The following is a 24,705-nucleotide window of genomic DNA, read 5'->3' on the forward strand; positions in this document are numbered from 1 at the left end:
TACCAATATCTGTCAAGTCCCTGCTTTCTGCTCTCTTGCGTATATACCCAGAAGTGTTGTATCACATGGTAGGTAGTTCTTGTGTTTAATTATGTTGCCAGCCTGCCATATTTTACATAGCAGCTGCACCATTTTATATTCCCACCAGCAGTGTACAAGGGTTCCCTTTTCTCCACATCCTCACAACACTTATTATTTTCTGGGGTTGCTTGTCTTTGGGATTTTTAGTAATAGCCATCCTAATGGGTGTGAAGTCAGAGCTTATTTTAACTTCTACTATATTCTGTTTCAAAGCCAATCAAAGAGAGAAATAAGTTTGCCCTTCAGATAGCTTCCCTGTTCTCAGAGCATCTATTATTTTTCTTTGATATAACCAAAACAGAAAAAAAAGAAAGAAAATGTATCTGTGTATACCCCGATATTCCTGAAAACAGAAAAATCCATTTGATTCATTCTAAATTGGTAAATATTCACATACATCTGTCAGGTAGTTCTGGTCCTATCTTCATAATACATTCTGAATCTAATTACACTTTTTATTTGTCATCACTGCTACCACTCTGGTCCAAGCTAAAATCTCTCTCCAGGATCATTCTCAAAGCCTTCTCACTGGCCTTGTTGCTTCTACCTTTGTTCCTCTTCATTTTGTTCTCAAAACAGCTGTTAGTTGGGATCCTTTTAATATGTAAATCAGACTAGTCAACTGTTCAGACGTCCTCGCAGTGGTATACTTGCACCCTTTCTTGCTATACTATTGCCACACTGACCTCTTTACTATGTGTCAGGCACTGCAGACACACTCCTGCCTGAGGCCTTTCTGTTGACTGCTGTTCCTTCTGCCTGGAATGCCTGTCCTCCAGATAGCTGTCATATCTCTGTCATTCCCTCACCACCTTCAAGTCTTTACTCAGGTATCACCTGTTCTGTGCCCTTGTTAACAGTTGCTGCACTCCTGCCTTTACCACTCCATATCATACTTCTTACATTGCTCTTTTTTTCTCACAGTGCTATTCACCTTCTGACATTCCATATAACTTACTTATTAAGTCTGTTTTCTCCTCCAAAAAGTAAGCTCCAAGAGGGAAGAGGAGTTTTTGTTTTTTTGTTTTTTGGTCTGTTTTTGTTCATGTAGATGTCCCCAGAATAGTGCCCCGCACACAGTAGGCAGTCAGTAAATTTTTGTTGAATGAATTTTTTGAGTTAGCCCCTCCTCAGCATTAGGATACCAAGAAAATTGAGTTCCCTTTCCTCGTCAAGCTTCTACATCTAGTTGAGGAATGGGAGCCAGGGAATAGAATTCAAGAAAATTCAGATATGGTAAATTTCCATTTTGTTCTTTATATTGTTTTTTGGGGGAGCAGTGTATTCTGGGTTTTTCCCCCTGGAAAGTTGTTTTAGTTTCATTCACATATAACATCTCCTTTCCCACCCGCCTGTCCCCTTCTTTCCTGGTCTTGGCTTACAAAATGCCCTTTCCTAAAAACCCTGATCCCTTTCGTAGAGGTTGCAAATTGTCTAGATTTAGCCCACAAGTATGTTTTGTTTGGCTTGCTCCATGTCCTATTGGTTATTTGGTTTGTGGTTTTGCTTGTTTTACACAGTGCTTCTTAAAATAATTTAATTACTTAGCAACATTTAGAATTCAGATATTTTAGATGAAAATCTTGATTTCTAACTTCTTTTGAAAAAATGGAAGTTCTGTTAACATATCCCATAGATGAAAATCTTGATTTCTAACTTCTTTTGAAAAACTGGAAGTTCTGGTAACATAGGGCCTGCATTCTACGTGACAACCAGTTGATGGAATTGAGTAGCTGTGGTTTCCTTCCTACGAGGAATAAGCTCCTTTGGTTTGACAGCTTATCCTATTCACTTATCTTACCTGTCCAACTCCTGTAGGTTGACTTTAGAGTTCCTTTTTTAACCAGAATGCTTTGAATGAATTTAAGCCACACATTGTAGATTGAAGTTAATTTTCATATAGCCGAATTAAGTTTTAATGGATCTTTTTTGTTAAATGACCTAGTACTGTTGATGTTGGCCAAAGGTAGCAAAAATTTGAAGAAAGAGCAAAAGACTTGAAATACAGTTCAGGTTTTATACCTGTGTTCATTTGTCCATACCTTTTTAGTGTGTCTTAATCCTTTTGTCTCCAGGCCCATAGCTGTTGTCAGTTCATATAATAGTCTTATACAAAATTTATGATGAAATACCACAGATAAGAATTTAGACACTTCTTGTCACCTAATTGGAAGTCACAGGATTGGAGTGCTACAAAATGGGACAGAGGAGCAGAGACAAGGTGGAGGAGATCATGATAAATATAATTACCCAATAAAATGTCCACCACAATTAGTGTTCTTAAAGCATCTTAAGACTCCAAGTTTTGGAATGAAATAAAACTCCAGAATTTCATAGCGTTAAGATTGAAACCTGGACTGTGGCGTCTCAGACTGTACTGTTTGAGGTTGAAAGGTGTCAGGTATTTGTTCCACCAAAAGTAATCTATTTTATGAAATCTCACGTCGTTGTTGTCACGGTAGCTATTATTTGTTTTCTCTTCCTTTCTGGGTAGGGAAACTACATGAGACTCTGGTTTGAAGTGGGGAGCGGGAGAAGAGACAGTGTTCATCTGCCTTCTGCCACAGCACACTGGCATTTTTCCCATAAGAGAGTGCTACGCTATACCTCAGTGCCCTAACTTGTGTTTTCTGTGGCTTTTGTTTACACTCTTCCGAATATCCAGGGGAAAAATGTCTTTTTAAAGGAAAAAATGAAACCCAAATCCCTAGAGTGACTTTGGAGGGTTGGAATGTTTTACTCTATGGCAAAAAATGAGTTCTTACTCTGTAAGAATGAATTTCTGGCTTCTGCTTTTATACTCAGATAGCAAAGAATTGTGTTACTTTAGTAGCTAATTTCAGAGCAAACCATTATATCATTTTAGCAGCCAGGGGACTTGAGGTTACCTTATGTAAAACAGACTTAATTTCCACCAAGCTCTTAAGAGAACCAAGAAAACCATCAAACTATGTCCTAATCTGGGAATTCATATAGTGACTTTGTATGCTGTGGTGCCCACAATAAGCCCACAGCTTACCAGTGTGTCCTCCTGATTTCATTTTTTTCCCTGAAGCATGTGATCATGTGTGCAAATGTCATTATATCCTAAAAGTGCCTACAGGCCTGATTTTTCAAATTACAGCTCCATTGAATTTGAGGAGAGAAGCCATCTCTCAAGAGGCAAATAAGCATGATCTACATAGTTAATACATCTACCTTCCCTTATACTTTCTTCTAAGGCCTGATTTTCTTTGCTTGGGAAGTGGTATGTATCTATAATAAGCACCTTTATTCATTTATAAGACTAGTTGTTTTTCTAATTTAACAGGTGGCAGAAGAGAAACCAGTGAAAAGAGATGTCTTGTTATATGCCTGAGCAAATAATGGATGGGTGGTGGAATTGTATTTTCAGTGTGGCATCTGGATACGTCTCCATAGTTCTCAGAAGCCTTGTCTGGGTCTTCTTTGTTCTTGACTTTTAGGAAATACGATGACCCATTCAGCATTTTTGTTGATGGCCTCTAACTGGAGGCCTTTTTCTCTTCTTTTAGGAGCACCTGATAAAGAGGAAATAGCACACAATGAGTGTCTAAAGCAGGTACTCTAGACACACACACGCACACACAGATTTATTAGTTGGTCTAAGGTGAGGCCCAAGCTTTTTTTTTTTTTTTTTGAGACGGAGTCTCACTCTGTCACCCAAGCCTTTTTTAAAGTTTCTCAAGTGATTCTAATGTACAGCCAAGGCTAGAAATAAATGACAAGGCTATGGGTTTTCAGGTTGCCCCAGAACCTTTGAAAGTACCTTAAGAGAAAACAAGTGGGTAGGGGACAAATAAAGGGACTCTACGCCCCTATCTACTTGGCTATTCCCATCCCCTTCTTGCCTGAGCAGTTCACTTTTGTCTATTTTATATATTGGGTTTCTAATGGGGGAAAAGTTTTAAACATGACTCTAGATGTAGGTCTTATGCAAGAATGGCAAGATAGGTTTTGAATCAGGTTTTCGAGGATGGTGAGCACTGAGTCCTTCCATAAGAATTGGTATGTCATGCAGCCTCTGAGGAAGGTAGAAAAGAAAAGTAAATCTAATAGTAATAGATAACAGTACGTAGTAAGCAAGCCTTTACCCCAAATGAGAAAAGCCCTGGTCAGTAAAGAACTTGCCCAACTGAAAGTCTCAAAGAGGGGTTGCAAGCTGGCTACCAGAAGATTTAATTAATCACTGTGTCTTTGTCTTGGCCAGTATCTTTTTTTTTTTTTTTTAATTTAAACTGGGCACCGTTTTCCAGTTGATCTCAATCTCCCAACACTCCACATTGTGTATATTTGACCCTCTCACTCACTTGCTTATCTTAAAGGCGTGGCTTCTGAAAGCGTTTATGTTCATAGACCCTAGAAAGCAATTTATTAGCAATTGCTATTTGCAGGGATATTTAATTTGATCATTAAAAACAAACTATCTGCTAGGCGCCATGGCTTATGGCTCTAATCCCAGCACTTCAGGAGCTGAGGCAGGAGGAACACTTGAGCTCAGGAGTTTGAGACCAGCCAGGCCAACATGGTGAAACCCCGTCTCTACTAAAAATACAAAAATTAGCCAGGCGTGGTGACACGTGCCTGTAATCCCAGCCACCCTGGAGGTTGAGGCAGGAGAATCACTTGAACCCAGGAAGCAGAGGTTGCAGTGAGCCGAGATTGTGCGACTGCACTCCAACGTGGGTGACAGAGCGAGACTCTGTCAAAACAAACAAACAAAAACAAAAAAACAGTATGTACTTGGCTGGTACAAGATACTGTGATCTCTTGTCTGCTTCTCCAGAAAAATGTTTGTTGTAGATATTTAGGAGCCATTGAAAGAGTTATCTTTTATTTCCTGTCCTCAAAAAAAAAAAAAAAAAGTATGGCTTTTCTCTAAGAGAATAGTTTGTTTGGTATTATAACCTCATACAAAGTTTTTGCAAAGTATTCATTTTAAGTACTGTATTAAATCTATTTCCAGAAAGCCAGGATGATATACCTGTCTCTTGGTAGGCTAGATTTCATCCCTTTTTTTGTCTAGGCCAGATCAAACCTAATTAAAATTGTTCTTCTGCTTTATCTTTTATTATTTAAACACTCATTGCCCTCTGTGGTCTCACTAATGGACTAATTTCCTGAGATTATAAATTGGCATGCTTTCATTTCCAGATTGTAGCCTCTCTGTCATCATTTTTCCAATTTTTTTTGATGTTTGTTTTATGCTGTATCACAAAATGGATTTCCTCATTTCTTCTTCCCTGAAATCATGTGTCCCCTTAGAATTAATGGATAAGCTGTGCATCCACGGATATCCTAACGGCACTAATCAAATTTTGTATTTTTAAAAAGCAACCATGCCTCTAAAAAAAAAAAAAGTTGGCAAGACAGTTTTCGTTTTTTAAAAAAAGTACAGCCCATTTCCCAAAGCAAATTAGTGGAAAAGTCCAGTTTTAAAAATTCCTATATCAGTTCTATACCATAAAATTGAAATTATTGCCAATTTTTTGGCTATTATACTCTTTCTTATTATCACTTAAAAGTTGGACCAGAAAAGTATAGAAAGAGCATAATTTTAAAACATACAGCATAACTTTTTTTTCTTTTTGTAGCATTAATCTTATCACTGGTCATTTAGAGGAACCAATGCCAAACCCCATAGATGAAATGACAGAAGAACAAAAAGAATATGAAGCCATGAAACTTGTCAACATGCTTGATAAACTTTCCAGGTATTGTATTCCCATCCATTTTTTGCTTGGTTTCTAAAAATGGTCTATTTCTTTGTCTCTCTCACTGAGAGTTACCATAGAACAGCAACTCTGGAAATCCATGTTGATTGGAATAGGGTGGCCCAGGCAGCAGTAGTTCAGATAGCTCTTGGCTACCATGGTTTTTCTACATGTGCCGGTTCTGGATGTGCATTCCTAAACATTTAAACTCTCAAAGCTAAGATAGTAACTACCAGAGCACTGTAATAATTAACCAACTAACCTCCCTGTCTTCAAAAAGATGCTGTGAGTTAGATTCAGTGATTTTGCTGCTGCTTGTATTTTTGTTTTAGCCTGTTTTAGTTTTTGTTTCAAATCATGATGCTTTTATTTTTTCATTTTTGATGTGTAAGTTTGCAATTACGCCTTTTTGGGTTGCTGCTGAAACCAAGAATTCTAAAATGTCATGCACCCAATAAGAAAAAGTGAAAAGAAATAGCTCACATGAAGGATTTTCTGAAAACAGGGACTTGTATTAATTAGGAGTTCTAAAAAAAAAAAAAACAAAACAACAAAAAAACAAAAAACTCCCCTTCCCCTCTTGCTTCTCACCTCCTTCCCCTTCAAAAATAACCAGTTTTGAAATAATTAAATCAAGTATATACTAATCAGCAACTAGTCTTCTTGGAGGAGTTATTAGAAAATAATTCCTTTCATACTTGGCTGAGTCACTCTATTTTCTAGTCATACATTGAGTCACTATCTTCTTTAAGCCATCTTGAATGAATGCTTCTGTGTGTTGGTGGCAGCTGCCACTTAAAGATGAATTTCTTCTGGCCATCTCCTTTTTCACAGTAACTGTGTAAAGGCTAGTATCCCTCAGTCAAAAGAAGGAGCCATTGGAATGGAAAAGCCAGAGAGCCAACCATGAAAGGGAAAGGTGGAACACAGAAACAAGCAGAGATTAAGGGCACAGCAGAGGCTTAGGGGTAGAAATGGACAAGAACAAGAGACTGACATGGGGAGTGTGACAAGTATGGATATTTATCCACACTGCAGAGTATGATGCTGGTAGTGTGGTAGAAGTTGTTTAGGAGTAAATAGCTTAATTATCTACAAAGCTAATAAGACTAGAACTCAGTAACTTCCAGCTAGCCCTTTTAAATTTTCATCCTTTCTCAAGAAGGTTAGAAGTTACAGCTAACTGACTATATTCACAATCTTCAAAAGACATTGTTGCCTCTTTGCAAATTACATTCTCCATACCTTTGTATAGAACAGAAATGTTCCCTCCCAGAAGGGATTAATAGTCACAGAGAAGATACCGATAGGGCAAACCTATAGGAGGCAGAATAAGATCAAAATGAATATATAAAGATAAGATGTGTGCTTGGCCACTTCCAGGAGGAGCTGATGTAGCTAATGAAACACAGGAGTATAAGAACAACAGGATAAGAACCAACAGAGTCAGGCCGGGCACAGTGGCTTATGCCTGTAATCCCAGCACATTGGGAGGCTGAGGCAGGCGGATCACCTAAGGTCGGGAGTTTGAGACCAGCCTGACCAACATGGAGAAACCCTGTCTCTACTGAAAATACAAATTTAGCCGGGTGTGGTGGCACATGCCTGTAATCCCAGCTACTCAGGAGGCTGAGGCAGGAGAATCGCTTGAACCTGGGAGGCGGAGGTTGCGGTGAACCAAGGTCGCACCATTGCACTCCAGCCTGGTCAAGCAAGAGCAAAACTCTGTCTCAAAAAAAAAAAAAAAAAAAAAAAAAACCGACAGAGTCCATCTGGTAGAAACTGGAGAGGAAAGGTTAGCAAGGACCTGAGTAGAACACATTAGTGTGTTAGGACAGTAAACCAGTTGCATAAATTTCATATTCTGACCAACAACATGAGTTTTTAAAGTTTAACACAAATGCCATTTAACTGGGCCATCTACCCTGGATGAATAAACTCCAGGTAGGGAAATGGAAGACAGGGGAAATAACTGCCTAAGACTACACAGTATAATCCAGATACTTGGCTTACTAATAGAGGAACTACCATTTCATAAGGCATCTCTATCACAGGCACAGAAAACAAAGGTGCTAGGTCCTTCTCCTTTTAATCTCAGGGGAATCCACATATTCTAGAAGCTGCCAACAAATAAATATACAAACGTCAAGTCTGAAATACCCCAGCTTCCACCTGATTTAAACTATGCCTCAAAGAAGATGCCTACTTATCCGGAAGTACCCAGCAGATGCCCAACTGAAGGTGACACTGATTTTTGCATGTTTAAAGCAGAGCAAATATGTCTTATGTTGGCTTTGATGGTATCAATTTTGCCATTAAAGTTGAAGCAAAAGGCAACCTTGAGAATAGTTCAAATCATACAGAATTTTTGCATGACGTGTGTTGGGCGTTTTACATTGTCTGCCTTTGTATGCTTTCTAACATTTGCTCTCACTAAATACAATCAATGACAAAACTGTATAAAGATCAGCAGTGGGCATTCCAAAGCAGTAATGCAAAGAATGAAGTCATTCTTTATGCGTCTTACATGTCTTTTGTGCTGTGTTCCTCATTAGTCTTAAGTTTCTTCTCTCTTTCCACTTTTTTTTGAGGTAAAAAAAAGATGCCATAAAGCCAAAATAGACTAAACTCAGTACAATTCAGGGAACATTTACTAAGCAGCTACTCTGTGCAAGGCATCGTGCTAGGAACCTGAGGAAGATTCAGAGGAGAGTGTGACAGTCTCTGCCTTTGGAAAACTCACATTCTAGTGGAAGAAATGACTGTAATCTAGTCTAGAATACAAGGTAGAAGGAAATAATGACAAAATGAGTTCTATGTTGAAATGTAAGCATGCAGGAAAAGGAGTAGTTCATTCTGTCTGGATGATTCAGGGACTGTTTCACAGGAAAGCTAGCATTTGTGCTGATCCTAGAATTTTGATGTATTTAATAGAAAAATGGAAAAATGACCATTCATTCCAGGTGGAGAGAAATTTAATCTTGTTAATAAGTCTTGGATAGTCACATACTACTTATTTCTTCTAAAGAGCTCAGGTTGTTTTATCATTATTTGATTAGTACGTTATCAGATTTATCACTGGGGGAAGCAAGTACCAAAGAATTGCCCAAAGCATTTCCAAGCTAATGACTGATGATAATTCATTTCCTTTTAACAGTTTATAAAACACTTTCACATACATCCTCTTTCTAGTTTCATTTTAAAAAGTGAGACTAGACCTTCATTTTCCAGAACTCAAGACGTTTGCTCTGTCCACTGTGCTACGGTGTCTGTCTGTTATAGTAAGTGTTTGCCAGAACACTTCCTCATCACTCTGTCAGCATTGTACTATTGGTTAGTTCCCTCCCTTTCACTCTAGGACATTCTGCATTCAACCAAGTCGTTATTGTGCTAAGAGTGTACCATAGCTTTGTCTGATTAACTTTCCTTCTCAAAAATGAAATGGTTTTCTCCTGCACCTGAATTGAAAGGCATGTGAGTAAAGGATAGGGTTGGAGGTGATGTGGCCAATGAATGGACACTAGACACTTCCTTTTTTCCATCCATAGGAGAGCAGATGTGAAGGACCTGCACCAGGATGGTGGTTAGCAACAGTGGCCCGTGCCAAAGCACTTACCAAAGTGATGATGACTAAGGTTGGTCATGCCAAGTACTGTTACTGAGCCTGGTGTAGGGTATAGATGTTATTCACTACCAAAATTGTAAAACCACCAATGTAAAAGTTAAAATTACATTTCTATTTTGCCTCCATGCTGGACATAGCCGCTGCCTCAAGGAGCTCATCACCTTAGCAGCTTTCTCTCAACTAGATTTCCAAAGATATTGGAGAGATTAGTGCTCAGATATTTTCTTCCCATTGAATACCAGCTGACTTAAGAGTATTCCAAGTGATTTTTTTTTTTTAGTATAAGGATTATATTTGTGATAGATGTAGATAAGGTGATTGGCAGTGCACCTGGAGGTCTAAAGAGTTGGAAAAGAATCTGAACCCTATAAATCCCATCATGTCTAGCTAGTACAGTGCCTTGTACCCTGTGGTTTCCACAGTATGTGATGATGAAATAATGAAAATAGCTGATCCCCAAATTTGAAGGGCAGTTTTTTGCTTTAAAATACCTACATGGCTTAAGACTTTAAAGTATACTCTGTCAGTTCCATTTTTTGGCCAGATGTCATAAAATTCAGGGCCAGAAAGGAATTCCATAAAGTACTTTGAGTCATGACTGGCTTATTTAAATATTGGGGTCCATAATTCCTTTAATATAGAATGATAACTGTAATATTTATCAAATATAAACATTTAAGGCCTGAGGCATGAAATTATAGAAAGCCTCATTTGACATTTTTTAATGTGAGGGCAGAGATGGAAAAGCGGATGAAATTTGCCTGCCTCTTCACCTCCTCTTTCCTTCCCTGAGACTTCGGAAAAAATAAGCCCCTGCAACTCAAGCAGGAGATCTGAATGGGAATTGTGTAGTAAAAGCAAGCCCACTGTGCCTAATACAATTTCATTTGCCTTAGCTATTGCACACAACTTGTATATAATAGTGGTGCCTCCTCTAGAAAAGGGGAGAGAGCATTGACTGGCTTAAGCTTAAACTAACCAAGGGAAATAATATTTCAAGTTACAGTTTTGTTTTGACTTCTCTAATCCCCTTTAGTTTCTAAATTGGAACCAGAGCTAATTAATCCTCTACTCACCCTTACCCCGTCACTGTCTAACAAGATACATTGCCTTTTTACTTATATATTCTGCCATCAAAATCTATGTTTTAAAATTTATATTTATATAAATTAAAGATAATTGTTCTACCATTTCTTCCTTTTCTTACTCCTTAGCCAATAAGTGTTTTGTTTTCTTTTTTGTTGTTGTTGCCAGTCATTGTGTACTATTTGGAACATGACTTTTATAATAAATGCAGGCATCAGATATAGGATTAGTTCCCTTTAATCAAAAGATTAATTTTAAACTGACTAAGGCTGAGATAGGTAGTTTATAACTGAAAAATAACAAATACATAGTTTTTTCTTATAAATAAGTTATTTTACTCTCCTTACAAAAATATCAACGACTGTGATTATACCTACCTTTGTGATAAGTTAGTTAAGGAAATGCTTTTCAGGTACATTTCATAAACATGATCTAATTTTTAGAGCATTGTAAGATCTATTATAGATATGAAAATATAAAGATCTTGTTTTCATCAGAATATTCTTTAGACTACCCTGTCCAGAGTATGGTAACCACAGCTATATATGACTGTTGAGCACTTGAAATGTGGATAGTCCAAATTGGGATGTCCTATCAGTGTAAAATACTCACTAGATTTCAGAGACTTGGCACAAAAAAAGTAAAATATCTCATTATTTGTTTAATATAGATTACATATGGAAATGATAATATTTTTGATACACTGGGTTAAAATATTAAAATTAATTTTACCTATTCTTTTTCAATGTGGCTACTAGAACATTTAAGAGTACATACATTTGGCTTACATTGTGGCTTACATTATATTTTTATTAGACAGTGCTGTTCTACCTCATTAAAATATACTGTAAGGTTGCTTGGAAATTGAATTAAGAGGACTTGGATCCAGCTAAATTAAACACCTTAAGGTGTCAGGGGAGGATTAACTTGAGAAGCTTGATATTATCTATCCTTAGGTTATATAGGACCTTTCCAGTAGCTAGACACCTTTAAGTAGGACGTCATGCTACCTTTGTATTGCCTATCTGTAGTCATTGTTCTTTAGATCTGTAGTGGGAATAACTACTTTGAGCTCTTGGTTAAAGTACTCTCTGAAATGGTTTTTGACTAGTAGAGGAACATCAAATAAGAATCATCTCCACTGGCTGTTTGTTCTCGTAGTTCTCCTCATTCTTTAACTTTTAATCCTTCCTTATTGGGAAGAGCGTTAAGAACTTCTGTTTCTACTACTTTATTCTACAGTGTCAGTTGGCATGCTGACCTATTAATATTTATTTTGTTAATTTGGACAACAGATAAGAAAAATTCTGTAAATAAATTACCAAGAAATAATTTTTAAAACCACTTAAAGATAAAACTGCACTTTATTCTTCTAGTACTATACCTGATCTCTTTTTCTCTATATTTTCTTAACCATGCTGTTTACTGTGGGTAAATTAGGTGGGTAGCAGATTTTTAGAAGCTTTGCATGTGATCTAACAGAAATGTGAACAGTGATTAAAAAAAAACTAATATTTATATAGTGCTTTAAGGTTTAAAAAATGCTTCCATATACGTTATCTCCATTGATTATTAAAACAGCCCTGTGAATAGCGTCAGGTATTTTTTTAAGGATTAAATGCACCAAAGATTAAGTAACTAACCCAAGTCCAGTTTTCAGTCTTGAGACTCCAGATTGTGTGCTATTGTGAGAAATTACCAACAGCTCTCAAAAGTTGTCTGATTATTTTTAAATAAGACATTCTAAATTTTAAATAAATGAAAAGCACGAAAGACAGATAATAAGCATATTTACTTTAGAAGAGAACTAAGATTTAGAGGACATGCATTACTGCTTTTTCATTCCACAGTTGAGCTCTTCGTAGGTATCAGGTCAAATACTAAATAAATAGCTTATATTTTAAAACACAAAACAAAGCAAAGCTTTTTGAAGGGAACAAGTAAAATTTCTATGATTCTATGTTAATACAAGGTTTTTAAATTGTTTTAAAAAGAGAATGATTATGGCTCTTCTGACAAATTTTCATACATGTGATCACATTAATAAAACCTAACTTAAAAAAGGCTTCCCTATGGGACTATTTACCAAAGTTGCTCAACCCGCAGCCCAGGACGCTTTTGAATGCGGCCCAACACAAGTTGATAAACTTTCTTAAAACATTATGAGATGTTTTTGCAATTTTTTTAAAGCTCACCAGCCATCATTAGTGTTAAGTGTATTTTATGTGACGCAAGACAATTCTTCTTCCAGTGTGGCCCAGGAAAGCCAAACAATTGGACATCCCTGGTTTAGACAATTCCCAATTACCTTTATAAAGTGGAAAGACATGGTGATGTGGGGACTGTACACCATATCAATTTGTCTTGGGTAACAATATTTTTATGTTGCATATTTTACTTTCCCAATTGTACCCAATCCCAAAGCACAATGATGAGGGCTGAGGGAAGGATCTCAGAATCCTTTCAAAGATGTAGCCTAGACCTCAAATTTGCTATGGAAAAGCTACCATACCACTCATTCCTACCAAATTAGTGGCTTAATGAAAGATTGGTGTAACCAGTCAACTCTAGGAAGTCATTAGATGAAAGATGAAGGATCAGGGTTCAAGCCTAAAGGACACTTTCACAGTATCTAACTGAACATGTTTACCAGTCCAAAGGTTATAATATTATTGCTGTGAGAAAAAAAGAGGTGAAAACATTTATAAGAATATCACAAGTTATTGGGAAACCCGTTATACTTCAGTGGATTATGAACTATCCAGTGATACTGAAATCTTGATATAAGATGCACGCCCAGACTTTAAAAGAACTACAGAGCTTCCTTCTCAGGGCTATCACAGGCTCCATCCATTTTAACAGGCATTTTTTGAAAAGCTCTATGTTAATTAAAATGCTTTATTTATATACTAATTTCTCATCCCATCTTTCAAATGTGAAAAGGAATTAAATATGAAATGGCTAATTTAAACTGTCAGGATTCTTTTTTCCAAGTCAACCTTACATTAAGAGCAGGAATCCTGTGCTTAAGAAATGGTTCCCAATTATCCTGTCTTGGGTTTTGTTATACATTGTACAGAAGTCAACAAAACAAGTATGTAACAGAACCTGCCTAAATAGCAGCCGCCCTCATTAAAAACAGAGAATTAATCAGGGGGTGATTGAAGGAAGCAATGCCTCATATGTTTCCCCCCCTTTTCTTCTTTTCTAATCATAGAACAAAATATGTTACATAAAAGGATCGGAACTATTATGTAGTACTCAATTAGAGGGAGGTGAATAGGTCTCTAACATGCTGTTTTATCAAAAGAGCAGACTGGTGTTTGCATGACTGTTGTTTCATTACAGACCCTGTCATTAATTCCATGTGTCAATACTGCCCTGTAGTACACAGAGCAGACAAGAAAGAAGAGCCCTTGAAAACAAGGGAATGATTTTTGAGTCGTTATCAAGCTAAGTGGCAAGCGGGAAGCTGAAACTCGTATAGGTAAATTCGAAGGGACTCTTGGGAGATCTGCAAGTGGGAAACAAGAATGCATTTTACCAACTGCTTAATTATGTCCTGTTTTTCAACAAGTACACTTGAATTGAATGTTTTGTTTGTATTGCACAAAAACATGTGCTGTGGGCAAGAGTATTCTCTTGCTTTCAGGTCAAGTAAAGTGTTTTATACACATACACGTCTGACCTATTCTATATTGTGCGATTGGGTATGTTAGTATCTGAACCCCAATTTTGCACTGTCATTTTTGGGGGAAAGAGTCGTATAGGAACCAGAAGCCCTAAAAAGCAGAACCTTCTCTAAGGTTCTGAGAAGTCATATAAGCCCAGGCATCCTAGAGTATACCATACTTACAGGCAAACGGTGGCTCAGGAAAATGTTACAATATATCTGGAAAAAAAAAAACAGACCAGAATATTTTAAATATGGTGTAAATTCCGTATCTCCCATCCCTAGCTCTTTAAGAAATTATTTTTTTGGTTTCCATTAGCAGTCCCAAGGGTTAGGCTGGGGCAAAATAGGGTTTCCTTTCTTGGACGTGCTTTATCTGTGTCCTCTTGCCTGGCCAAGCCCTTGTAGATTATGGTTCCTTATCGTTTAGTAAGATCAAATTTCTAAATGATGTTTCGTTCCAGTTGAACATTCTTGGAGGCTTATCTCTTCCCTGGCCAGATGCCTGATCAGATGAGAAGCCCGCCATGATACTGTCACAGTGCCTAGAATGGGCTCTTTATCCAGTAGACACCACTGTACTTTTTGATACGAGGGCAGTCTTAACTTGTGTTAAGGCCTGTGTGTAGCATTGAAGGTAAGTATGAAGGAGTTGTTGCTATGTGAATATCTTAATCCTGATACACATTTCAATATACAGTATCTCCGTTTTACCATGATATACATGTATCTGACACATAGCCATCCTTTTTAGATAGGACCTTCATAATTTAGGATCAGTAACTCTTTATGAAATGGCCTGTTTATTGAGGGCCATGATTGAATTTGGATCCTTTTTTGTAGCACTTGCCATTGCTTTGGTTTCCCTTTGTAATCATTTTAATCATATGCTGGTAGTCTTGCAGAAAGGGCTTGTGGTCTTGGTGTATGTCTGTGACAATTTGGTAGTATGCTGTGTTTGACTCTTAGGTTTAGAATATCTGCATTAGAAACAAAGGCTTAGTAATAATGAGTTTGAGTATCTTTAAAAACCTAGCAGCTTTTTAAATAGATCAAAATTATTTCATAGCCCAACACTTAGCCTCTTGAAATTAGTATAGAATATTGGGGATCATCTTGTCCAACCACTCACTTTATAGGTGAGGAGACTCAAGCCCAGAGAGGCAAGTGACCTGCCCAAGGACACCTAGCAAGTTAGTGGAACATCTGAGACTAGAATCTAGGTCTTCTGATGCCCCATATGGAAGAAGCTCAGTCTATACCAGTTAGTTAATGGTTGGGAATTCCAGGCTGTCTGGTGAAAAGGGGGCTTGACTTCTGCTGAACTGTCAGAATGTCTGATGATATTAATTCATCAGGAAAATAATTACAGTTAAAATAACATGAGAATGATTCCTGACAAATGGTCTCCCATTTATGCCACGTTTACTGAGCACCTGCTGTGTGCTGTGTTCTATACTAGATACTGGCAAATCACAGCCTGAGAAGACATGGACTCTGCCCTCAAGTTGCTCACAGTCTAGTACAGAACAAGAAATCTCTGGAAAGCATTATACAGAATTTCCTGTGGAATGTTAATCCTGTTTCTAACCCTGTAAATCTTCGTGATGAAAGTGAATGTGTACCCAGAGATTTAGCTTTTCTCTTCATGGTTTAGTCATTAGGAGTCCCATTAGACACCATACCTTTTCTCTTCAGGAAAATGAAAGATAATATCAAGTACAACTAAATTTAATTCACAAACACTTATTGAGGATCTGCTATCTGCAAGGCACTGTGCTAGACACATAGGGATATGAAAATTGAGTAAAGCATAGACATTCTCTTTTTAAAATATCAGAGCAGTAGTATTTCATAGCTTTCAAACTTTGTAATGACAGTTATTTTTAATATCCTTAGAAGTTGGGGGTGGGAGGATGCTCTTGAAATAGAAAACAAGAATACCTTTGTACTCAAGTCCAGACTTGTCAGCCTAGGATTCAAGGTCTCCATTCAAATCCTCTTTTATACCGCATCTCTTTTGAGTTTTTTTTTTTTTTTTTTCCTTTATCTCAGCCGAGCCAGCCTGCTTGCCAGTCCCTGCACACAACTAACTCTTGCTTCTGTGCCTCTGCTTGACTAATTCTTCTGCTTCTGGGATGTCTTTCTCCCTGTGAATCCGTGTCCATCACTGCCATTACAGTCTGGCCCCTGAGTCCACCTACTGCAAGGAGCCTGTGGTCAGCATCCCTGTCTCCTCCTGTGTCCCTCTCACATGTGCATAGCCATACGACTGGTGAAGGAATATTTCTGTGGTGTTCATTAAAGCTTCCCATTCTCTGTCCACATCTTGCTGATCTAGATACAACAGATTGCAAATGAAATAGTCCCAGATTATAAATGAGACAGTCCAATATAACCAGGTCATTTACCAAGCCTTTTAGGAGTGAGTCTCTGTACCAAATATTTCATTTTGATATTTGTGGGCCACTAGTTGAAGGATAGAGGAAGAAGATGAGAAAAGTTAGGGTGGGGGTATGAGAAATAAGCCTGGGGTCAATTAGAACAAACAGTCACACATCTGTAAATGATCCTCTCCTTCTACTCCCAGACAGGACAAGAAATCTCCTTTAAACCAACTTCAAATACAGTAAGGGTGTACTGACAAATTTTAAAGCTTAAAGAAAGCAGGGCTCTGCCTGTTAATCATCTCAAGCTTGTTGATCTGCTGTTCTGTAACTCTTTCAATATTGTTTAATGTGTGTGTGTTTTCTGAACTGACTAAAAGCTTCTTGAGGACAGGGACCATGTCTTTTATTTGCCTCTGCATATTCTTCCCCCACTTAATCCCTAACTAGCATGGGAAAACCTTCTGTAAGCACTTAAGGGACAGGAACGACAATTTGTGGGTTCTAACTACATTCCAGCCTAATGTTATACTATACACTTTGTATGTATAGTAGCCTTTTGCCCTCATCACAACTTAGTGTGAGGTATGTGTTCCTGTCCTAATTCTACAGAGAACGAAATTGGAATTCAGTGAGTTCATGTTCTTACAGCTAGTGACTGGTTGATCCAGAATTAGAGCACAGGTCCGTCTGACTCCAAAACCTATATGTGCTTTTCACTATACCACAATAATAACAACGAATATTTGTTCTGTACAATTCACAACTCTTTGGTCTACCTTATTATTATTATTATTATTACTACCACTACTTACATCTTCACTAGTCAGTAGGTACAGCCAAGATTATCACGACCCCCATTTCACTGGTAGGGAAACTGAGACTCGGAAGCTTGCCCAAGATCACACAGCTGGTAAGTGGAGGAGAACCAGGACTTCAGACAGACCTCCTGACTCCAGATCTTTTTTTTTCTTTCCATGACATCACATTGCTGCCTTAATTCATTTGCACAATGCATGATTGTATGGCCAGTGTTCACTGACGCCTTTCCTACAGAAGTATCAATGAGCCCAGGCATTACGTAGAGCCATGTGGAGAAGAAAATAATTCATACCTTCAGAGGAGCTTCCATTTTAGTGGGGATTGATACAAAGCACCCAGAAAGTAAATGCTTGAGAAGAATAGTTCACAAGTAAGAATGAAAATATAGGCCCGTTGTTCCATAATGAAATCCTATAATTTGGCCATAAAACTAATATTTTTAATTATTTCCATAATTGGATTAGGGAGCAAGGGTAAAGCTGATAGACTTATTTGAAAATATTACTTCTGGGTTTAGATGAGAAAGTGCTAGATACTTCACACAAGTTAGTAGCTAGCCCCAGAATCATCTTTTTATCAGAGATGCAGTAGTTTTAGTCTCAGGAGTGATGGTATATCCACCCAGCAGTTTATCACTCAGTCCCATCTGCCAATCCTACTTTTACCTATCCCTACCCTTCAGTCCCCACCCCACACCTGAGTTTACCAACCCCTTCAGACCCTCAGTGTTTCATTCCCAGCAGGTTCTCCCTCTTCTCCTTTTGCTTCAGTTGTTAATATGTAGTGTCCAACATCACAAAGTCCTTTAGCACAATCAGTTAGAACTAGGAATTTATTTAAAATATAGGTATGTAATTTACGTCAGTGCTAGAGAGAAGTTTTAATGGAAACGTTGTTTCTAGCTCTCCACTGAACATTTCTACATGGTTGTCATGTAGGCACCTCAAGCCCTTCAGGTCCTAAAATATATCAGAATCTCCCCACCAAATCTCCATCTCCTATGTCCTGGCCCCATTGAATAGAGTCACCATCCACTTGGTCATCTGAGCTGAAACAACAGGAACTCTCTACTTACTACTCTCATTCTCCAACCCCTTTTCCTCCCAGTGAGTCATGAGATTTACCTCAGAAATGTTGCCTTTTCTTCCCACAACCTCAGACTTAATCCAGCTGTCTGTCTCCTCCCCCACACACTATTATGATGACCCCCCCTAATGACTTGTCTATCTGCCACCAATTCCAATGTGTCTATCATGCTGCTGCCAGAGGTACTTTCTTATAAAACAAACGTAATCAAACACTCTTTACAGGGTAAAATCTAAACTCCTTATTTTGGCATTTAAGACATTTTTGACTATTGCATCCCAAACTACCCTTGCAGCCTTACCTCCTGCCCCTCCTTCATTGAACCTCACCATTCCCCAAACACTGGGCCCTTTCCCGGCTTCATGAGAGCACAGAGATAGAAAAGATGAGCTGACACAATCCAAAAAGGTTTAAAAAGATACAGAATCACACACGTCAGTGGGACCATTCAGAGCTCTTTACAGTCTCTTTTATCTGAAATGCTCTGTGCCCATCTGCCTAGTGCAGGGCCACTCACTGACACCTGACAGTGCCCTCCCCAGGCAGCCTGGTCAGTGCTTCATCTCAGGAGCTGCCTCACTTCTTTGTTCATAATTCTCTTACAGCATTTACCTCATTCTGCTCAAAATGACTTTTGCATATATTTGTTTTCTATGCTCCTCAAAGGCAGCAGCTGTACCCAGTCTTCCTTACCTCCCAGTATATGACATAGTTCCTGTCACATAGTCATTGAACAGATGTTGAAGACATGAACTCAGTGTGCTCCTCCAATGCAATTAGGGCAATTAATCCAGATGTGGTGGGCTGCAAAGATCACTGGACTAGGATTCAGGAGACCCATGTCCCAGGTCCAGCTCTGCCACTAGATAAGTGACCTTGGATGAGTCATTCAGTCTCCTTTATTAAAGAAGGGGGTTGGACTAAATGATCTCTCAGACCCCTTTCAACTTTAAGTTCTATGATTCTGACCCCATTTCTTGGATTGGGAAACACATTTCCTCCCTCATAGTATTCAGGAGCCTCAATTTAGCCTGTCAGACGTTCACATTTCCCAAGCAAAGCTTTCAAACACTTCGAAGTTGTCTACTGAGCTAGCCAGAGCTCTTCATTAGGCTCCTGTTGGCGTATCCATTGACCACTGAGCTGTTCTCACTCCTCCCCAGGAGGTTTCACTGTGTCTGTAACACCATTACACTACTGTGTGGCTGCCCCTTCCCAGGAGGGAGCCCTTCTTTCTGTTGGCCTAAGGGACAACTGTGAGGAGGGAGTCATTTCCCCTCCATCCAAATCCCACCAACATTATAGCTGCTGCCATGTGGGTTTTTGCTTATGGACATGTTTTTGGGGGGTGATGCCCATTTCTGTGATAAATAAGTTTTAAGCAGTTCATGGGGCTCTTCAAGGCCACTCTTAAGTACACTGCTGACCTTTCTAGGGATGGGAGGACTGGAGTTAGCAACTCAACAGGTACATTCACCATAATCTCCATGTAATAAATAAGAGCCTATGAAAAGATTAAATAAATCTTTCCTAATGCTTTTTGATTGGCTTAATCAATAATTAATCATCTTTAGATGAGGCTGTAACTTGTGGAGTAGATATAATTGGATTAGCTGAAAAGCGGCAGTTGCGGAGCTTTGAAGAGATTAAAATGGCTGTCAATCCCATAATTAAACTGCCACAAACAAAAGCAATGGTGTTTTTTAGAAAGGAGGAGGAGGAGGAAAGAAAGAGTGAAAGAGAGAGAGAGAAGGAAAGAAAAGTCGGGGAGAGAGTTGGGGAAGGCCAACTAATTTGAAATGAATCAACATGTACTTACATATCACTAGAGACTGAGGCAAAATCAAAACCGACAGATTTATTCCATTGAATGAAGTGTATGCATATCAAATCAGCCATTTAATTGTATGCTCCAACCACTGGGGCAGGTGAAATTTTGGCAGCTTCAACTTGTCTAAAACAAAACCAATCCACAAAAAAAAAAAAAGGTTAATTATTCAAAACAGAAGAGACCTGCTCCTTGTCCTGAGCCCATTTAGACCTTGACTTTTCATACTTTTAATTGGCTTAGTAGGTTTGGCCTGTGTGAATGAAGTCTTTTATCTCCCTCTTTTTCTTTCCATGCCCCTTTCATCTTTCCTATTACAAACACACAGAGAAAGCTCAAGGGAAAATACTTTGGTTTTTAAAGACTTTTCTTTTTAAAAGGTTGTGGATTTGGGTGGGGGGGAGGGGTGTGTGTGTGATGCTGGTGAATACTTTTTTTTCTCTCTCTTTTATCTCTTTTTCTAGAGAGGAGTTGCTTAAACCAATGGGACTAAAACCTGATGGGACAATAACGCCTTTGGAGGAAGCACTCAACCAGTACTCTGTCATCGAAGAGACCAGCTCTGACACAGACTAAAAGCATCACCTGCTCAACTCTCAATATTGCTTTATCAGCATCTTTTCTCTGTAGCTCCAGGGGAATCTTTTCTCTAAAACATTTATGCCCTTGCTTTGGCTAGAAACACATTAACTGGTTTACTCATTGAGAATCCAGCATATTTAAGAGGTGACCCTGTGTTTTTTGTGATATTGAGGCATTCATACAGAGCTGCAGTTAGACGGGGTTACGGGGGCTAAAAGCAGAAAAAAAATTCCATTTCATCGGGATGGAACTGAAGGATTTTATTCTATAAAGCGGCCCTGGTTGAATCTGGCAATTCTTTTTGCCAAGATTCCTAGCAGAAGATTTAGCCATGTCCTTCCCCTCACTTGTGTGAGTGGCCCCTTCTAAATCTCTCCAGCAGCCAGAGGCACGTGAGAAGCAGAAAGAGCTGGTAAATAAAGCCTTGGGCAAGCGACTTCTTAGATCAGAACTCACCAAATGGAAGCCTAGCAGCTGCTCCATAAACCTAGCCCCATTCTTCATATCAATTTTGTATAAATATATAGAAACACACACACAGCCTCAGACTTACAAACTGATTATACTCTAAAAGTTTGTATGTCAGTTAGCTAAAACTTCAGAATACATTTCTCCCTATAAAGAGTTATAAATGATGGTTTAGTTCTCAGGCAGCTACAAATGCCTATTTATTCCCTAATGTACCTGAACACTAGTACCATAGAACTGAACCACCATCTGTATCAGCGCATGGGGAGTGTGCATTCTGAGGTCTAACCCGGGGTGCCAGGAACACACACATCCTCCATCCCAGCATAGAGAATGGGGACTCCCTGAGTAATGGGAGTTCTTTCGTGGCCTCTGCTTGGGGTGGGGGAGTCAGCAGCACCCATTTGTACATATAGGTCATTCATACATCACATTTTAAATTGGGGACTGTGTGTGCTGGTGTGTGTGTGAGTTCTACGTTTCTACCATATGTGATCAGTTTAATAGTAACTTTATTTATTTAAAAAAAAGAAACACAATTAGTTACTGTTAAACTGATAAAGGGTGTTTATTTTTACTTTTAGAATTGGTCCTATGAAGAAGTAGAAAGTGAGTCATGCACTAGACAGTGGGCCTAGCTCATCAGTGGCTAAAGTTGAAAAGGGGTTGGTTTCCTGTATATATATGTATGTATATACACACGTACATACATTCATATATATACATATATACATAATGTGCTTAACCACTGCCTTTTAAAACTTTAAATTAAATAAAACATTGGGGTTGATTCAATTTGGCCATCTGTGTGTGTTTCTTTATAGATACATGGGCTAAACAATACTATTTCACAGTTTATGCTTTTTTAAAGTGCTTTTACATCCATGGTCCCACTTCTAATAGCCTTTTTAAGGACAGGTAGAGTACATGGAGTGTTAGTGAAAAGGTCATTTATCCAGAAGTTACCTCTCTGGCAAAGCAAAAAAATCAGGAATTGCGTCTTAAAGGCCTTTCAGCTGCCAGAGGAGATGTCACAAAGTTTCTTGCAACTTACTTATGGGAGAGATCTTCAAGAATATCACTCTTAGACTCTGAACTGAAATTTGCATGCGCTTCCAACATGTTTTATTAGCTGGCTTTGAAGCTCACAAAAGAATGGCAAAGAAAGAGGCTGCTAGATTGAAGGCAGGCATACTGAAAGAAGAAAAAGGCCAACTGAAAACTAGATAGTGAGATGAGAAGAATAAAACTTCAAGACATAGCAAATCTGGGACTGTCTACTTACCAAAGGATACTCTAGTTGACCCAGAAAATGTGTGTACAACAGTATGGCCCATAGACTACTTCCCATAATGGTGACCCTGAGTTTTTTTAAAAGAAGAAATTAAATCCAGAATGCTTTATAAAAGGGTAGGAAGAAGACAATAGATGTTAGAATTTCATCCAAAATATTTGAGGGAGAGGTGAGTGACCCAGGTTTTAACCAACAGCAAAAGAAATGGGCAATTCATAATTTTAGATTAAGTGAAAAGTTTAGAAAAAATTTTAAGTATTTTTGTTATTTCATTCTACAAATGCATTTTTAAAGTATTTTTATAATTTCTATAATCAAATAGCTTTGGCATGCATGTCAGCTTACCTAAATGAAGATGTGTTTAATGAAATGCCATCTTACCAGCTTTCTTTATGCAGAGTAAGTGTTTGAACAGTCCTGTTTCAGTAGCTGTGCTCTTCTGCTTTCAGTGAGTTCTGTTTCATTTTGCATTTCTCTGCACTGGGCACTAAGCTTTGTTTTTGAAAAGAGAGTTTGCGGGGAAGAAGATGAGAGTGTCTTCATCTGGCACACAGAAAGAGAACTAATATCTGTTAAGTGCTTACTACATGCTGGGCTTTTGATGTATGTTATCTCATGTAACCTCACCTTATCGCATATGAAAGATCCTCTCCAGAAAGCTTGTGAAAGTTACCCCACGTCACAGCAAGGAAGAGTCCAACTCTGGTGGCCTGACTCCCAGCACCACTCCTTCCTTTTCCCCACAGCACACCTGGGCCCACACTGTGCCTCCTTAGGGCTCTGAAATGCTGGGAACAGAGTGGTGTGAGGAGGGTGGTCATTCTCAGGCCATTTTAAGCAATAACTATTTCAACAGAACTAGTTTAAAGAGGTTTTTAAGCAGGGAAGTGACCTGAAGTGGAAGTATGAGTGGGAAACTTGCATGGTCAGCACTGGATTTCCAATGAAGACCTGGAATCCGTTAGGATAGGCCAGGGACCAAGGCTGCAGGCTGGCCTCTCTGCCCACAACTCTCCTGACCTTGGAAGCAGGGTACGGAGGCGTGTGTCCTAAAATAAAGCATTTGAGCTGCTGCTACAGAGGAACAATCACCAGATATTGTGACCCTTTCAGATGCCCAGTAGTCCTGGGAGGCAGGCAGGGCAGGTGTTATTATCCCTTCTTTATAAATGAGGACACAGACTGAGGCAGTGCAAGTGACTCTAAACACCCCCTTAGTGCCACATCAGTCTCGCCACCTCCCAGGACTAGGTGTCACCTGTATTGACCTCTTCCCCTCTGATTATAAAAGTAATATATGTTCGTTGTGGAAAGTTTGGAAAATGCAGAAAATAAAATTAATAATTTACCCCAAATCCCACCATCCTGAGATCATCACTGTTAATGTTTTAGTGTATTTCCTTCCTGTATTTTTTCTATGCATATATAATTTATTTTACTACAAGATTGGGATCATGCTGTATTTACAGATTTGTATCCTGCTTTCTTTAACATATTGTGAGCATTTTCCCATGTCAATAAATATTCTTCAAAAAGTAATGGCTATATGATATTCCATTATGTGAATTGTGGCAGACACTGCTAGTTTCCTTCCCAATATTCTTTCTAACAGAAGACATCATGACCACCATGCCCATAAAAAAAAAAAAAAAAAAAATTTAAAAAGGTGGTGCCTGCTGCCTTTCTAGAAGGCAGCATGAGTTGTTAGTGCTGAAGAGCAGCAGGAACTAGGGGTGGCACCAGAAGGAGCAGGCTTGCTCTGCCACACAGCAACAGTCTCACAGAAGCCTCGGCAGCACAAGTCAGAACAGCTAGAGTAAGTGCCCAGATAACTATAGTTTTTGTCAAGAAGAGTTATTTGAAGGGAGCGAGGGAGCCAGGTGATTTAGAAAAGTGCATTAAAAAAAAAAAAAGACGTCAACCATGTTTAGTGTTTAGTCCAGTTATTCGCATTAATTTTCTTGGAGATATTCACTGCAGTTCCAGAAGTGGAGAACACACAGGGTTGGGGAGTGATGTGTGACTCTCAGTTTTGAAAAGC

At 38.6% G+C, this 24,705-nt stretch overlaps 1 protein-coding gene across 9 annotated transcripts in view; it reads left to right on the forward strand.

The window, feature by feature from the left end:
- Positions 1-22,165, forward strand: part of RIC8B (RIC8 guanine nucleotide exchange factor B) — a 117,568-nt gene extending 95,403 nt beyond the window's left edge. For 2 of the 9 annotated variants that reach the window (XM_008957980.6, XM_008957979.6), the window contains 2 exons: positions 5,694-5,813; positions 20,785-22,165. In XM_008957980.6, the coding sequence (XP_008956228.1) occupies positions 5,694-5,813; positions 20,785-20,896 (232 nt within the window). In that variant the 3' untranslated portion in view covers positions 20,897-22,165. Of the gene's footprint in view, positions 1-5,693; positions 9,319-9,361; positions 9,449-13,872; positions 14,008-20,784 lie in introns of those variants that run through there. The other 7 variants (XM_024931065.4, XM_003832547.7, XM_014347331.5 and 4 more) reach the window with 6 other exon arrangements.
- Positions 22,166-24,705: the final 2,540 nt, after the last annotated feature.

Source organism: Pan paniscus, chromosome 10 (genome assembly GCF_029289425.2).
Source record: "Pan paniscus chromosome 10, NHGRI_mPanPan1-v2.0_pri, whole genome shotgun sequence".
NCBI lineage: Eukaryota > Metazoa > Chordata > Mammalia > Primates > Hominidae > Pan > Pan paniscus.